The sequence below is a fragment of the Oryx dammah genome, unplaced genomic scaffold, assembly GCF_014754425.2.
Source record: "Oryx dammah isolate SB20612 unplaced genomic scaffold, SCBI_Odam_1.1 HiC_scaffold_28, whole genome shotgun sequence".
NCBI lineage: Eukaryota > Metazoa > Chordata > Mammalia > Artiodactyla > Bovidae > Oryx > Oryx dammah.
In genome coordinates, this window is record NW_024070212.1 from 1,786,874 (window position 1) to 1,804,840 (window position 17,967).

The 17,967-nt window shown below is 38.9% G+C and overlaps 1 protein-coding gene across 2 annotated transcripts in view; it reads right to left on the minus strand.

Annotated features, from left to right (window-relative positions):
• The window catches only part of MAEL (maelstrom spermatogenic transposon silencer), a 54,192-nt gene extending 39,846 nt beyond the window's left edge, over nt 1–14,346 (minus strand). Inside the window, exons 1-5 of one of the 2 annotated variants that reach the window (XM_040229959.1) lie at nt 14,215–14,346; nt 13,882–13,974; nt 12,542–12,641; nt 11,455–11,610; nt 9,388–9,429 (exon numbers count right to left, since the gene is read on the minus strand). In XM_040229959.1, coding sequence (XP_040085893.1) covers nt 9,388–9,429; nt 11,455–11,610; nt 12,542–12,641; nt 13,882–13,974; nt 14,215–14,346 — 523 coding nt within the window. The remainder of the gene's footprint in view (nt 1–9,387; nt 9,430–11,454; nt 11,611–12,541; nt 12,642–13,881; nt 13,975–14,214) is intronic. The other variant, XM_040229960.1, reaches the window with a different exon arrangement.
• Nucleotides 14,347–17,967: the final 3,621 nt, after the last annotated feature.

The following is a 17,967-nucleotide window of genomic DNA, read 5'->3' on the forward strand; positions in this document are numbered from 1 at the left end:
TGAACTCTCTGATGTTCAAGCTGGTTTTAGAAAAGGCAGAGGAACCAGACATCAAATTGCCAACATCCGCTGGATCATGGAAAAAGCAAGAGAGTTCCAGAAAAACATCTATTTCTGCTTTATTGACTATGCCAAAGCCTTTGACTGTGTGGATCACAATAACCTGTGGAAAATTCTGAAAGAGATGGGAACACCAGACCACCTGACCTGCCTCTTGAGAAATCTGTATGCAGGTCAGGAAGCAAGAGTTAGAACTGGACATGGAACAATAGACTGGTTCCAAATATGAAAGGGAGTATGTCAAGGCTGTATATTGTCACCCTGCTTATTTAACTTCTATGCAGAGTACATCATGAGAAATGCTGGACTGGAAGAAGAAGCACAAGCTGGAAAGATTGCCAGGAGAAATATCAATAATCTCAGATATGCAGATGACATCGCTCTTATGGCAGAAAATGAAGAGGAGCTAAAAAGCCTCCTGATGAAAGTGAAAGAGGAGAGTAAAATAGTTGACCTAAAGCTCAACATTGAAAACGAAGATCATGGCATCCAGTCCCATCACTTCATGGAAAATAGATGAGGAAACAGTGGAAACAGTGTCAGACTTTATTTTTCTGGGCTCCAAAATCACTGCAGATGGTGACTGCAGCCATGAAATTAAAAGACGCTTACTCCTTGGAAGAAAAGTTATGACCAAACTAGATAGTGTATTCATAAGCAGAGACATTACTTTGCCGACTAAGGTCCGTCTAGTCAAGGCTATGGTTTTTCCTGTGGTCATGTATGGATGTGAGAGTTGGACTGTGAAGAAGGCTGAGCGCCAGAGAATTGATGCTTTTGAACTGTGGTGTTGGAGAAGACTCTTGAGAGTCCCTTGAACTGCAAGGAGATCCAACCAGTCCATTCTGAAGGAGATCAACCCTGGGATTTCGTTGGAAGGAATGATGCTAAAGCTGAAACTCCGGTACTCTGGCTACCTCATGCGAAGAGTTGACTCACTGGAAAAGACTCTGATGCTGGGAGGGATTGGGGGCAGGAGGAGAAGGGGACGACCGAGGATGAGATGGCTGGATAGCATCACGGACTCGATGGACATGAGTCTGAGTGAACTCCGGGAGATGGTGATTAACAGGGAGGCCTGGCGTGCTGCGATTCATGAGGTTGCAAAGAGTTGGACACGACTGAGTGACTGAACTGAAGTGAAGGAGGCAAAACACCTTACTCTGAAAACTAGAAGAGGCAGAGGAAAGAAACTAAAGATGACACAGATAGATATACCATGTTCTTGGATCTGAAGAATCAATATTGTCAAAATGATTATACTACCCAAGGTAGTGTACTGACTAATGCAATCCCTATCAAATTACTAATGACACTGTTTTAGAGGACTAGAACAAAAAAAAATCTTAAAATTTGTATGCAGACACAAAAGACTCCAAAACAGCCAAAGCAATCTTAAGATGAACTGAGCTGGAGGAATCAGGCTCCCTGACTTTAGATTATAGTATAAAAGTATAGTCATCAAAACAGTATGGTCCTCATACAAAAACACAGAACAATGGAATAGGATAGAAAGCCCAGAAATAAACCCACTCACCTATGGTCAATAATCTACAGCAAAGAAGGCAAGAATATACAATGGAGAAAGGACAGTCTCTTCAGTAAGTGGTGCTGGGAAAAATGGACAGATACATGTAACAGAATGATATAATATTAAAACATTCTTTAAGAATGTAAACAAAAATAAGCTCCAAATGATTAAAGACCTAAATGTAAGACCAGATACTATAAAACTCTTAAGAGGAAAACAGAACACTTTCTGACATAAATCACAGCAGTATCTTTTTGGATCCATGTTCTAATAACAATAAAAACAATAATAAACAAATAGGACCTAACTAAAAGCTTTTACATAGGACTTCCCTCATGGTGTAGTTGCTAAGGCTCTAAGTTCTCAATGCAAGAAGCCCTGGTTCAACCCCTAATCAGGGAGCTAGATCCCAAATGCTGCAACAAAGTTTGAAGATCCCCTGGGCTACAACTAAGACCTGGCTCAACAAAATAAATACATAAATAAAAATAAATTAAAATTTAAAAGCTTTCACACAGCAAAGCAAACCATAAACAAAACCACAAGACAACCCATAGAATTAGAAAAAATATTTTAAAATGATGCAACCCACAAGGCATTATTCCCTAAATCTACAAACAGCTCATGCTGCTGAATAGTAAAAAAAAAAAAAAAAAAAAAATCAAAAAAATGGGTGGAAGATCTTAATAAACATTTTTCCAAAGATGTACAGATGATCAAAAAGCACATAAAAAGATGCTCAACTTCAATAAGTATCAAAATGCAAATCAAAATTATAATGCAAATAAAAATTATCACCTCAATAATTTTTCCAAAATTTGCATAATTATATAAACTTTAAAATTTTGTTTTTATAAATTTTATAAACATAAAAATTATAGTTTCCATTATAATTTATTGCAAATTATAATTATATTATAAATTATTATATAAATTACTATAACATTCGCATTACAATTATAAAATGAATTTGCACTATAACTTTGATAATGCAAATAAAAATTATAATGCAAATCAAAATCATCACTTCAGAATGGCCATCATCAAAATGTCTACAAACAGTAAATGCTGGAGAAGGTGCGCAGAAAAAGGAACCTCCTACACTGTTGGTAAGAATGTAAATTGGTACAACCACTATGAAAGGAGTCTGGAGGTTCCTTAAAAAAACTAAAAAGAGAGTTGCCATATGATCCAAGAATCCTACTCTTAGGCTTATATCCAGAGAAAACCATACTTTTAAAATATACATGCACTTCAATGTTCACTGCAGTACTATTTCCAATAGCCAAGAAACGGAAGCAACCTAAATGTCTATCGATAAACAGATGAATGGATAAAGATGTGGTACATATATACAATGGAAAAAAAAGAGAATAAGATAATGCGATTCGCAGGGATTTACCCAGCATCCACTGGTTAAGACTCTGTACTTCCACTGCAGAGGCACAGGTTTAATCCCTGGTTGGGGAACTGAAATACCACATTGTGTGTTGTGGGGGGAGGGGTCTCCCCCCAAAAATGCCATTTGCAGCCAATACGGATAGATCCATAGACAATCTCTATAACCTAGAGAGATTATCACACCAAGTGAAGTAAGCCAGACAAAGATATATATGGTATTGCTATATGTGGAATCTAAAAAAAGAAAAATGATACAAATGAACTTATTTACAAAACAGAAGCATATTCACAGATTTAGAAAACAAACTTATGGCTACCAAAGGGGAAAGGTAAGGAGAGGAGGGATAAATTAGGAGTTTGGGATTAACATATACACAAGACACTACTTTGCCAACAAAGGTCCATCTAGTCCAGGCTATAGTTTTTCCAGTGGTCATGTATGGATGTGAGAGCTGGACCATAAAGAAAGCTGAGTGCCAAAGAATTGATGCTTTTGAACTGTGGTGTTGGAGAAGACTCTTGAGAGTCCCTTGGACTGCAAGGAGATCCAACCAGTCCACCCTAAAGGAGATCAGTCCTGGGTGCTCTGGGAAGGACTGGGAAGTCCTGGGAAGGACTGATGCTGAAGCTGAAACTCCAATACTTTGGCCACCTCATGCGAAGAGTTGACTCACTGGAAAAGACCCTGATGCTGGGAGGGACTGGGGGCAGGAGGAGAAGGGGACAACAGAGGATGAGATGGTTGGATGGCATCACCGACTCGATGGACATGAGTTTGAGTGAACTCCGGGAGTTGGTGATGGACACGGAGGCCTGGTGTGCTGCGATTCATGGGGTTGCAAAGAGTTGGACATGACTGAGCGATTGAACTGAACTACTATATATAAAATTGATAATCAACAAGGACAGGGAAACCCTACTCAATACTGTATAATAACCTGCATGGGAAAAGAATCTGGACAATAGATATACATGCGTACAAGTTTGTGTTCACCTGAAACTAACACAATGTTGTAAATCCCACGTGTGCTGTGCATGCTAAGTTGCTTCAGTCCTGTCCAACTCCTGGCAACCCTGTGGACTGTAGCCCATTAGGCTCCTCTGTCCATGGGGTCCATCAGGTAGGAGTGCTGGAGAGGGCTGCTGTGCCCCCCTCTAGGAGGTCTTCTCAGCCCGGGAGTGCTGGAGAGGGTTGCTGTGCCCCCCTCTAGGAGAGCTTCTCAGCCCGGGAGTGCTGGAGAGGGCCGCTGTGACCACCTCTAGGAGAGCTTCTCAGCCCGGGAGTGCTGGAGAGGGCTGCTGTGACCACCTCTAGGAGAGCTTCTCAGCCTGGGATCTAACCCGTGTCTCTTACCTCTCCTGCACTGGCAGGGGGCTTTGTTAGACTACGCATGCCACCTGGGAAGCCCAAATCAACTATATTCAAACATAAAATAAAAAATTAAAAAGAAGCTGTGATATATATAGATGCACAGGACCACTACTGAGTCATTAAGAAAGAATAAAACATTGCTATTTGCTGTAACAGATGGACTTGGAGGACACTATGCCAAGTGAAATAAATCAGACCAAGATCAGTACTGTGTGTGGATCTAAAAACTACAACAAATTAGTCAATATAAAAGAAGACTCTATAAACACAGAGAACAAACCAGTGGCTTCCAGTGGGCAGAGGTGCAAGATAGGGGTGGGGGAATGGGAGGTACTAAGGATGAGGTGTAATACAGACTCAAGCATGTATTGTACAACATGGAGAATATAACCAACAGTTTGTAATAATTGTAAGTGAAAAGTAATCTTTAAAAAATGTATAAAAGTTAAAATAAAAATGCACAAACACTCCCCTAAAAATCCCCCAAATCCTAAGATTAGAATCCTGTGATTCTAAATCCGGAGATTCTTAATCTCAATAGTCTTTTTGTGAAGCATGATAAATTGTACGTGGAAGAGCAAAGAGACAAGAAAAGCCATAATATTCCAAAAGAACAAAGTAAAAATATTATGAAAATTTTGTGTTTTAACAATAAATGGGCACTAAAAAACAAGCAGATTAATAGGACAGAAGATATCAGATTCATGCCTAAGCAGAAGTGTGGCGTGGCACAGCTGGCACTGCACATGGGGACACACTGATCATTCAATAGATGGGACAGCGGATCACCCACAGGGGGAAGAGGCTGAACCTCCACCTCCCATCACACCCATTACCCACAGGGGAAAGAGGCTGAACCTCCACCTCCCATCACACCCATTGCCCACAGGGGAAAAAGAAGCTGAACCTCCACCTCACATCATACCCATTGCCCACAGGGCAAAAAAGAAGCTGAACCTCTACCTCACATCATACCCATTACCCACAGGGGAAAAAAGAAGCTGAACCTCCACCTCACATCATACCCATTGCCCACAGGGGAAAAAAGAAGCTGAACCTCCACCTCACATCATACCAATTACCCACAAGGAAGAAAAGAAGCTGAACCTCCACCTCACATCATACCCATTACCCACAGGGGAGAAAAGAAGCTGAACCTCCACCTCACATCATACCCAAGTCAATTCCAAGTGGAATAAGATCTTGGAACTATAAAATAAAGACATCTTTATGGCCTTCAAGGAGAAGGGAATTCTTTACCTGGGGTTAAGGATAGAATAAGTGTAACTCATTTGACCTTTTGGAAAAAATTTTTTTTTAGTTTTATAGGCAGATTTAATAGATGATTTGTAAAGCAGGAGTCCATTACACTGTTTATCTACTTGGATTTTGGAAGTGTAGTATTAATACCATGACTGAATAAGATGGTACACATTACAGATGAGCATCCTCTTAAAGAGTATGGGCGACTCCATGGACTGTAGTGATCCATAGACTGCATTCCTAATGCTGATTTTGCCTGAGATTTGCATTGTCTTGCAATGTTATGTGAAACTAATTACATAATTATCTTTGGAACTTAACCTCACAACCCTTATTCTAACTACAAAGTGGTTTACAAGATATTTAATGAGGTGTTATATTTGTGAAAAAAATACCATGTAATTCAAAAAGACTATAAAATAGCAGATTACTCTGCGTAGTAGTTAAGTCCTTTAGGATAATTTTAATTGTGGTCATTTTCTGATTCTCATTGCTGGAAGTTATTAAATCTTAGCAAGCATCATCAGTATTAAATGTTGAAAGTCCATTTAAACTTTAAATTTGGAGCAACTGTCTGTGTTTGAACAGATGAAATAAAGACAGCTTCGTATGCCCAGAAAGTAAAACTGTACCAATTGCTAGCCAGTCTTGTTTTAAGAGCCACATATTTCTTTTCCTGTGCTAATATTCAAGATAATTAGTATGTGGCCATTTTGTTACCCTTAAGGGACTGCAGTTCTGAATTTTTGGTTAAAGGTTTTGGCTGCTATAGAAATTTTATTTTAAATATATTTTGAATTATAAAAACAAAAAAATTTTGTATTTTTTTCCAGTTAATTGGAATGATTTCCAAATTTCTGCAAGTAAGGTAATTATAAGTTTAAAGCATTAAGCATGTATTGGTAAATAATGTATATATTCTCATTCTGAGAAATATAAATAGGTCAAGTGAAAATAAATTCTTTAAAGTTTACTACAAAAAAAGTAAAAGGGAATTCTTAAATGAGACCCCAAGCACCCACAAGCTATCAGGGAAAAAATTTATATGTTTACTACATTAAAAAGAAAAACTTCTATAAATTAAAATACCCATGAGAGAAAAGTGAAAACAGGTATCTGCACACAATTAAAATAGTCAATAAAAACAGATATACTATAAACTTCCATACACCAATAAAGATGACAAACAATCCAACAGAGAAATAGAGGGAAAGACGTCATTTAAAAAATACACAGAAATATACAGAATATGTTGGGCTTCCCTGATGGCTCAGAGTAAAGAATCTGCCAGCAATGAAGGAGACCTGGGTTCAATCCCTGGGTTGGGAAGATGCCCTGGAGAAGGGAATGGCTACCCATTCCAGTATTCTTTTTTTTTTTAAACAAAATATGTATTTATTTGGCTGCTCCAGATCTTCGTTTTGGCATGCGGGATCTAGTTCCCTGACCAGGGACTGACCCAGGCCCCATGCATTGGGAGCACAGAGTCTTATTCACTGCACCACAGGGAAGTCCCCACTCCAGTACTCTTGCCTGAAGAGTTCCATGAACAGAGGAGTTTGGTTGGGCAGCACATGGAGTTGCAAAGAGTCAGACACGACTGAGAAGTTCAAACAAGCAAAATAAAATACATTATTTAAATATGTACTTATCATAAAACTATTCATAAAACAAAGGAAATAACACAAAATTCAGAACAGTGGTTCTCTTAAGCGAGTGATGAAATCAGAGAGAAATATAGGGGTCTTCAGTGATAACAGCAAAGTGCTATTTCTTCAGCTGACTGGCAGGCACACTGCTGTTAATTATTATTCTTTAAATTTTAAGTGAATGTTATAATCTTTTTATATGTGTATGAAGCTTCGTTTTAAAAGCTGATAGACCTTCCATATAGGAAGCTGAAAGCAGTTTCTAAGGCTTGGCTCATGTTAAAGCAGAACGTATCTCTCAAAATGATTACCTATAAACAGGAAAGCAGCAGAGCGCCTCTTGTGAAGTATTGGAGAATGAGAGGGCCCAAATCTCCTACCCACCCCCATACCCCCAACACACACACACACACACAAAACCTGAACTCCCATTCAGAGGAACGTTGTAGGGGTGGGCGGGACACGGGAGACTATCAAAATCTCTTCCAGTCGTAAAATTCTTCAATATAGTGTGCTAAACCATAATGCCCACGAGGCCTTCACTCGGTCTCACACGTGCTTCTTAAAGACCAGACAGCACAGGAGCGTCAGGCTGATCTGAATGTCCTGTCCTTAGCGATTAATCATGTGTATCTCTCTCAGCGCATCACTGTGTGAGACATCAGCTGCATTACACTACCCTTGGTATCTTTATTCTGTTGACATAGCTGTCATTCTAATACAGTCATTTATCTTATTTAATTGATACATTCCCTAGGGTTATCAAATTGGCAATTTAAGACATGCTTAAATTGGTAAGCTCCAAGTATCTTAGGTTTCCTGAATGAAAAACATTGTGCTTGGTTTCAAACAGTGTGAAAAATAACTCAAGAAAACATTCCTGGAGACCTTAATAGGATTGTTTTCAAGAACCACACTTTCTGTTAATCACTTAATTTTGAGACCATTGCAAAAATAAGTTTTTTAAATGATTTTTTAAAAAAAATTAATCAGAAACAAAATAAACAGTAAAGGGCATTCTTACAAATGAGTGTCTGGCATATAGGGATTCCAATGCAATCATGAGATGAACAAACCATTAACAGAGCTTAAGTAAAAATGTGAAATTAATTCACCAGCTAAGTTTCTACTGTCACTTTTTTACTACTACCTATTTTGCCAAATAGCTTCAGACAAGTTAACACTTGAGATGAGCTGGGTTCACATCTTAAAGTTACAACAGCATTTTTATTCTATACATTTTTTTTACCTCAAGCTACATAAGAGAACTTACTAAAAGACTGCCTTAAACTCCTTATTCCAAAGCCCACAGCTCTGACTAAAAAAAAAAAGGTGGGGGGGACTAACATAGTTTTTAGTAAGACTGGGAAAAACTCAAAGAACACAATCAAAAATAAATATTACAAAACAGCTGCTTGTTATAGCAGATTTGAAAAACTTATTTCTAATTTCAAACACTTCTATAGACTAGTTGTCTACATTTTTAAGAAAAAACTTATAAACCCTGACATTTTGAATAAAAACTAAAAAACAAACCTATCATCCTGATTTTTATTTGAAAAGAAATAAACTGGTTAAAATCTAGTTTCTAGAAAAGAGTACAAGAGGTAAGATTTACACAGTCATCCTTTGGTTGCAAGATACTTTACATAGAAACCTGTTTTCCTCATCTGAAAAATCAATTCATAGCTGTTTCATCTGTTTAACGCTATTGTTCTGTTACTTGTGAAGCATAAACTTTTCCCCCCTTACTTTTGAATGGACATTTCTGTGAATAGCCCTAAATCTAGATAATCTTATACCTGTTAGAAGACCTACCTAAGCACCTGGCCAGTAAAAGCCACTGATCTTCAAGCCAAAGGATATAAGCAGAAAAAAAAAAAAAGAAATAAAAACATAATCTCCATAACAGGAAAAGGACATTATTCTATCATTGCTTGTAATTAAAAAAATTTTAAGGCTTACATACACTATCTACCACTTTTAAGAAGATTTACCAACAATAATTTAAGATTATCTTCTCCCAATGTTTTATGTGTCTGTTTAAAGAGCATCTTAACCAGGTAGCTTATATTCAATGCCTATATTATATCCCACTCCTTTATACTTACTTGCAGCCTGACAATGAAAACGAAATCCTCGTGGAATTTCACCTGTAATTCAAAATATTTTATTGAGAGATGCAGAAATCCAGAAGCTCTCCATTGTACTACAGTAATATTCCATAGTAATATACCATATCATAACATAGGTAATTGCTATTGTTATGTGAAATTACAGAAGATTTAAACCTCAAAGGAGTTTTTTCCTAACCAATGGTATGATGACTATCAAAGAATCTTGGTATATTATTCACACTACTTTAAAAAGTTAGTCCTCACAGAGAAAGAAATACTAGGTAAAGAAAATCTGTGCTAAAGGAGTCTTGGCCAGGAGTCCATAAAAAGGCCACAGTTCATGAGGCCCTTGATATACCAAGATAACTGACATATTTCTCAGAGGAAAGTCTCCAAGTTCTGCCTTTTTAACATTTCATACCTGTTCAAAAATTGTCCTAAGCAGCAACTCTCATTAAGTAGGAAAATTTGTTTTCCTGTTATTTCAAAACAAGGAAAAGTGTTGGACTGTCCTAATCAATTTTAAAGCAACTGACAAAACCAAAGAGGAAATTATTCTTTCCCCAAATAGTTCTGCCTATATATTCCTCTCACTAATCTCTAAAAGGTACAGTACTCTCCTAACTACTATCTACCAACTTGAGAACTGAATCAAATCCTATGTGTTCATTACTAACTGCTTTTGATGGAGTGGAACAGTAGTAGGAATAATAATATCTGAAAGTTTTTTAAATACTAGTCTATTTCCATACCATATCATGTATTCTTTATAAAAGTAAAAGTGAAAGGCCCTCAGCCGTGTCTGACTCTTTGCAATCCCAGGGAACCTTCCAGGCCAGAATAGTGGGTGGTCATTCCCTTTTCCAGTGGATCTTCCCAATCCAGTGATCAAACCCAGGTCTCCCACATTAGAACAGCCCTCCAACAGGTATTATCCCTACTTTACAGATTAATTAATAGGTTCAGAAAGGATAAATATTTTGCTCAAGGTTACAAGTCAACACCAAATTAAAAACTAGGAACTGCTGAGGTGAAGGATGGGGTAAAGAAAGAAAAGAGCAAAACTTTCACGAAATTCTAAGACTACAGATAAGCAAATAGCAGGCTACAGATTTTTTCAGGCATTCTATCTGCTCAACTTTAATGCTTCAGTTCAGTTCAGTTCAGTCACTCAGTTGTGTCCAACTCTTTGCGACCCCATGAATCGCAGCACACCAGGCCTCCCTGTCCACCATCAACTCCTGGAGTTTACTCAAACTCATGCCCCTCGAGTCTGTGATGCCATCCAGCCATCTCATCCTCTATCGTTCCCTTTTCCTCCTGCCCCCAGTCCCTCTCAGCATCAGAGTCTTTTCCAATGAGTCAACTCTTCGCATGAGGTGGCCAAAGTATTGGAGTTTCAGCTTCAGCATCATTCCTTCCAAAGAAATCCCAGGGCTGATTTCCTTTAGGATGGACTAGTTGGATCTCCTTGCAGTCCAAGGGACTCTCAAGAGTCTTCTCCAACACCACAGTTCAAAAGCACCAGTTCTTCAGCACTCAGCTTTCTTCACAGTCCAACTCTCACATCCATACATGACCACTGGAAAAACCATAACCTTGACTAGATGGACCTTTGTTGGCAAAGTAATGTCTCTGCTTTTGAATATGCTGTCTAGGTTGGTCATAACTTTCCTTCCAAGGAATAAGCATCTTTTAATTTCATGGCTGCAATCACCATCTGGAGTGATTTTGGAGCTCAAAAAAATAAAGTCTGACACTGTTTCCACCGTTTCTCCATCTATTTCCCATGAAGTGATGGGACCAGATGCCATGATCTTAGTTTTCTGAATGTTGAGCTTTAAGCCAAGTTTTTCACTCTCCTCCTACTTTAACACTTACTTGAGGTTAAAAGCCTAAACGAAAAACTGTCAACACTTCATTCTCAATAGTTTTTCACCCAGTCTACATTTGAAGAACTCACCCATGCAACAGCTTTTAAGAAAAATACTATTATCAAATAAGATCAATATAAAAAAGTAACTTTTTAACATCTAGCATCTACTCTAATTGGCTACTTACCAGGATTTATAAAACTGTGGAAATCTGCCATAATACCTTCTTGGAGAGAATATTTAACACAGCCTATTTCACAAGGGAGAAAGCGCTGTTCACAGTGAGGAGGTAGCTCGCCATGGCTAAAAATATTTAAAAAATAAAAAATGCCTCCAAGGAGAGCTTTAAAAACAAAAAGACAACACAAACAGATGAGCATCTCAAGATATACTCCTTTGATAAAAACAAAAGTTTTAGAACCTTTCTCCTTCCGTTCCTATATTCCTAAATGAATTAGAAAAGAGAAAATAAATCAGGTGTATCAGATAAATATATTTTTATAACATTTACCAAGGATTAAAGCAGTAACCACTCTTTGCATAAAATAACAAAATTATTCAAACTTATAGCTAGCTCTACAAAACTTAGCTATACATAAGTTTTAAATGTGAGTAATGACTTAAGGAAAGCTGTGACTCATATTCAAGAAATGTAAGGGTATGGAAAATAAAGCCAAGTAGAATCAATATAGAAAAATTCTAGTACAAACTATGGACAATTTAGTTCACTCTTTACCTTTTACCAATACACACAAGACCACTTATAAATTCTCTAAAGGAAGAAAGAAATGTGAGAATGTAAGAAGGGTATTATTTACCAGGATTGGCCACATTTAAGGACTGCTAAAGATTAGTAAGTTTTTAACAAAGTCAGAACACATTCAATTAAAAAAAAAAAACAGCCAAAAGGAATAGTAAGGACTCTGATTAACTATATTCTTTGCTGCCCTAGGCTCAATTTATCTTTACTTTTAAAACAAACATATTTAAGCGTGTAGCTATAAACACTTGAATTCAAAAAGTATGTCTAATGACATATGAAATGGTAGAAACAAAGAGACCATATTTTTGTTTTTTAAAAAAAAAACCCAGTGTTACCTCAACAAATGCATATTACCTGATCTTTTACAACTTTAGTGCCATGTTTGAACACCACAGTCAATTACTTTGAAATGCAGAATCAAAGTGAAGAGAAGACAAGTTTACTGATCAACATAATGTACAATTTTAAGTGTCCAAATTTATATAAGCAAAACACTGTAGGATTACTCTACCTTGATCACTTTTTAGAGACAAGCCTGACAGATCCGGGGGTGAAACATTCTGCTTTGGTACAAGCATGCCTGGCTTCCTCAATGGGGTGCAAACAGGTTTCTAAAGAGAAAGGTAATCATTGACCATATATTTAAACTCTTGTCCACTTTATATCATATACTTAAATTTAGCAAAATAATTTTGAAACAATCCATAGATTAGTAACCACTCCAAGCCAGTAAACGCAATGAATACATAAATAATGTTTATAACACCAACACCCAAAGGCAGAGGATGGCAAAATCTAAAAATATTTTGAATCAAGGGGCTAGGTGGTAAATAACCAATCCAATTACTGTTGAAAGCCATTTCCCCACTATTGATAATCTAATCGTATGGAGTCACATAATACATGCTTGTCCAGTGGCCAAAAGAATATCATTTGCCGAAGTGCTCTAATACTGTTTGTTCTTCACTCAAAGTAAAAACCAGATTGTGTTGACTCTAAGTCTCGATGTATATGTAGAACATGACACTTGTTTTGAAGGGAAATAAGAAACTGTAGTGAAAATAAGACAAAAAAAAATCGGGGCTCGCAAATATAATTAAGTATTAATACAAATTCAACTGAGTAGAGCTTCTACTCAAACATAAATCCATAATATAAAAACCTCTCAAACCTAAAAGAAGCAAAACTATTGAATTTCAATCCAGTGTCAGCAGTTTATAATAAGAATAGAATTTTTGCTATGTCATTATAGGAAGAATACAGAGGAAGGGGGTAAAATTCTGCATCTACCTTGCCTTTTCTACATATGAATCAGCAACAGATTTTATTCAGTGCTTTAACATTCTGCTACACAGACATAAACTCAAATAAACTTTATTCAACTCTTACCTTGTAAGGCACACAAAACAGTCAACATCCACAGATACTATTATTTCAATATTTTAAACACAGACTGGTGTCATTCAAAAAGAGAGAATGGATCAAACTACGGTTAAACATCTAAAAAAGATTCTTCAATCATAAAAGAATTCAAAAGGACCCTTAGAGGCGATCTAGTACAAATCCTCAATATCAACACTCCCTTTTGCTAATCATGGCTTATTGGTTGCAGGTTTCCCAGTGGGATTTTACGTGGCCTTCACCATCAAACGAAACCAACGTGTGCCCTAGTTCAGGAGCCTGCTTGTTTTTCAGCAAGCATTCTGACACCAAAAAAAAAAAAAGACAAACTCTTTTTGCACTCACCCAAATCACCCAGTCGTCTACTCTTGACATTAATTCACTCAGCCACCATTTACTGAGCATGCCCACCTGTGAGGCAGGTGGCTGCTCTTCTCCGGTTAACTTTACCTGCTTCTCCGACGGTCCGGAGTCCTTCCCCTGGGCAGCTCTCCACTCTCGAGCCATTTCTGCGTATTTCTCCTTTTCCTCCTCCTTCAGGAGCTTGAGGAGATGGAAAGGCAAAACAAGCAGCGGCAGTGAGGCCTAGTGCCCGGGGCCCGGAAAGCAGAGGCCCGGACATTACCGGGAGGCGGTTCCGGCGCCGGTCTGCCCTGGACCGGGGACGGGGAGCTTCCTTCCCCTCCAGCAGGGGCCAGGGGTCACTGGGCTTCTCAAGGCCCCTTTGCCTCCCGCCTTACCCTCCCACTTGCCAACTGCCTGGCCCCGGGCCTCCAGCCTTACCGCCCAGTCAGCGGAGCAGTAGGGAATGGCATCCGCGACGCGAGCCACAGGCAGGCCTCTCCGTCGTAGTTCGGGGATCTTTTCCTGCACGAAGAAATAGTAGGCATTGCGGCTGGCCCTGCGGTTCGGCATGGCGAGCGTAGCCAGGCCTTGAAGCGAGCCTGAGACAGCACCAGCCGCCGGCGCCCTCGCCGGGCTCCCGCCCTTAGTAACCGAGGCTGTGGCCAGCACGCGCGGTCCTCAACTCTCAGCCAATCAGGGCGCGGTGCGCAGGCGCATCGGCCTCTCCAGGAGAAAAACAGCCGGAGACCGGAAGACTCCGCCTCGTGCGACCTTGGAGGCGGGGTTGAAGGGGAGCTAGGGCAAGGGTGCCAAGCGTTCTGATTGGTGGAGATGAGTCGGTGGGGGTGTTGTCACGAGGATGGCTTGGAGAAATTTCTGTACATTATTGCGTAATATCCTTCAAAGTAGGTAAAGAGGACCAGCCAATGCTTCAGGTTCTTCCATGCTTTACAGTTCGGTTCAGTTCAGTCATTCAGTCCTGTCCGACTCTTTTCGACCCCATGGACCACAGCACACCAGACCTCCCTGTCCATCACCAACTCCCGGGAGTTTACTCAAACTCATGTCCAGCGAGTCCGTGATGCCATCCAGCCATCTCATCCTCTGTCGTCCCCTTCTCCTCCCGCCTTCAATCTTTCCCAGCATCAGGGTATTTCCCAATGAGTCAGTTCTCAGCATCAGGTGGCCAAAGTATTGGAGTTTCAGCTTCAGCTTCAGGCCTTCCAGTGAATATTCAGGACTGATTTCATTAAGGATGGACTGGTTGTATCTCCTTGCAATTAAAGGGACTCTTAAGAGTCTTCTCCAACACCACAGTTCAAAAGCATCAATTCGTCCATGCTCAGCTTTCTCTGTAGTTCAACTCTCACATCCTTATATGACTACTGGAAAAACCAGAGCCTTTACTAGGCAGACCTTTGTTGGCAAAGTAATGTCTTGGCTTTTTAATATGCTATCTAGGTTGGTCCTAACTTTTCTTCCAAGGAGGAAGCGTCTTTTAATTTCATGGGTGCCGTCACCATCTGCAGTGATTTTGGAGCCCAAGAAAATAAAATCTGTCACTGCTTCCACTGTTTTCTCATCTATTTGCCATGAATTGATGGGACCAGATGCCATGATCTTAGTTTTCTGAATGTTGAGCTTTAAGCCAACTTTTTCACTCTCCTCTTTCACTTTCATCAAGAGGCTCTTTAGTTCTTCTTCACTTTCTAGCCATAAAGGTGGTGTCATCTGTACATCTGAGGTTATTGATATTTCTCCCGGCAATCTTGATTCCAGCTTGTACTTCCTCTAGCCCAGCGTTTCTCATGATGTACTCTGCATATAAGTGAAATAAGCAGGGTGACAATATACAGCCTTGATGTACTCCTCTTCCTATTTGGAACCAGTCTGTTGTTCCATGTCCAGTTCTAACTGTTGCTTCTTGACCTGCATAAAGATTTCTCAAGAGGCAGGTCAGGTGGTCTGGTATTCCCATCTTTTGAAGAATTTTCCAGTTTGTGGTGATCCACATAGTCAGAGGCTTTGGCATAGTCAATAAAGCAGAAATAGGTGCTTTACGGTTGTAAGGGAGCTTCCCTCGTAGCTCAGTCGGTAAAGAATCTGCCTGCAATGCAGGAGACCTGGGTTAGATTCCTGTGTTCGATTCCTGGGTTGGGAAGGTCCCCTGGAGAAGGAAATGGCAATCCATTCCAGTATCCTTGCCTGGAAAATTCCATGGACAGAGGAGCCTGGCAGACTACAGTCCACGGGATCGCAAGAGTCGGACACGACTTAGCAACTAAACCACCACCACCACCACCATGGTTGTAAGGGGCCAACTCTGTGCCAAGATTGTGGAAGGTCTTGGGTGGAGGGGGACAGAGGGAGGAACAGCACAAACGAGATCTTTTTCCTCAAAAAGTTTACAGTCTAATGGGGGGAGGGGCAGGTAAGATGACAAAAGCAAGAGAACCAACCAGAATGATTTGATTTGGTTTCCCCCCTGATTCTTAAACATTATTTAAGAATATCTTTTTTTAAAAGTTATTCATAAGTATTATAAAGGAAACACTTACAGTAAGAGGCTGAGATGTTAAATACTGTCCTTGAATAAAGTTTTATAGATTTCCTCATAAAGGTCTGATTCGTGTTATTCCTTTGTTAGTTTTATTCCTAGGATGTATATAGAAGTATTATATATGTTTCTTTTTTCCATTATGTTTTCTAATTAGTTACTGATGATGTGTAGAGAAACATTGATTTTAGTGTTAATCTTGTGTATTTAGACACTGCTGAATTCTCAAATTGATTCAAATAGTGTCAGTCAATTTTCTTGGATTTTCTTGGATATGTGCTTCCCAGAGAACGGTCTATCTCTGTTTGGTTTAAGTATGTGTATGCATGTTGTATATATATGTTTTAAAAGCAAGAACAAGATTTAAAAATATTTTTAAATGCTTTTTGTGCATCTTCTCAGATGACCATATGGTTTTATCCTTTGTTTAGTATAGTAAATGATATTGCTAGATTTTTCTGTTAAAGTATCCTACCATTACTACTACTATAACCTCTTCTCAATCATGCTTGGCATTGCTTATTTTTTAAAGTATACTCAATGTGGGATTTTTGCCTCCTTGATTGAAGTGATATTAAATGATGGATTTTTTCCATGCTATCCTTACAAAATGTTGGCATAAGCATTGTAATAGCCTCATAAAATGAACTGCCATCTTTTCTCTGTTCACCCTGAAGAACAATGGCATTATCTATTCCTGGACAATTGGATAGAACTTCACTAATAAAATGCTTTGATCCTAGTATATCTATGGAGAATGGAGTTGACCTTTGATTACCATTTCAGTATTTTGTATGGTTATTACTCTTTAGGTTTCCCCACTTTCCTTCAGTTAATTTTGGTAATATTCCTCTTTAGAAAATTGTTTTATTTAGGTTTTCAATTATATTGCTATAAAATGTAGGCAAGGATGTGACACAACTAGGATTTTCATACAGTGACAGTCTGTTATTTAGATAAACTCACATTTACCATCAGACCCAGAACTTCCATTCATTTAGGAGAAATGAAAAAAAACAAAACAAAACACTTGGAAATGAATTTTCATAGCAGTTCTATTTGTAAAAGCTTCAAACTGGACAACCCAGATCTTCATTAAAAGAGGAATTGATTTTAAAATTGTGGTATATCCTTATTAGCTACCCTGGTGGCTCAGATGGTGAAGAGTCCGCTTGCAGTGCAAGAGACCTGAGTTTGATCCCAGGGTTGGAAAGAGCCCTTGGAGTAAAGAAAGGCTACCCACTCCAGTATTCTTGCCTGGAGAATCCCATGGACAGAGGAGCCTAGTGGGCTATAGTCCATGGGGTCGCAAAGAATCGGACACGACTGAGTGACTAACACATACACTTATTAGGCTGCTATTCAGGAAAGAAATGCAATGAACTGTTGATATTTAACATGGATGAATTGCAGGATAATTTCATTGAGTGAAAAAAAGAATATATAAAAGGGTTGATAGATATCTTGATTCCATTTATACAAAACTCAAGTAAAGGCCAAACTATTGTATAGAAATAAGATGAACAGTTGTTGTTTAGTTGCTAAGCGGTGTCTGACTCTTTGTGACACTGCCTCTGCCCACCATCCCCACTCACACCACCCCCATCCCCCACGCCTGCCCCAGGGGTTTCCCA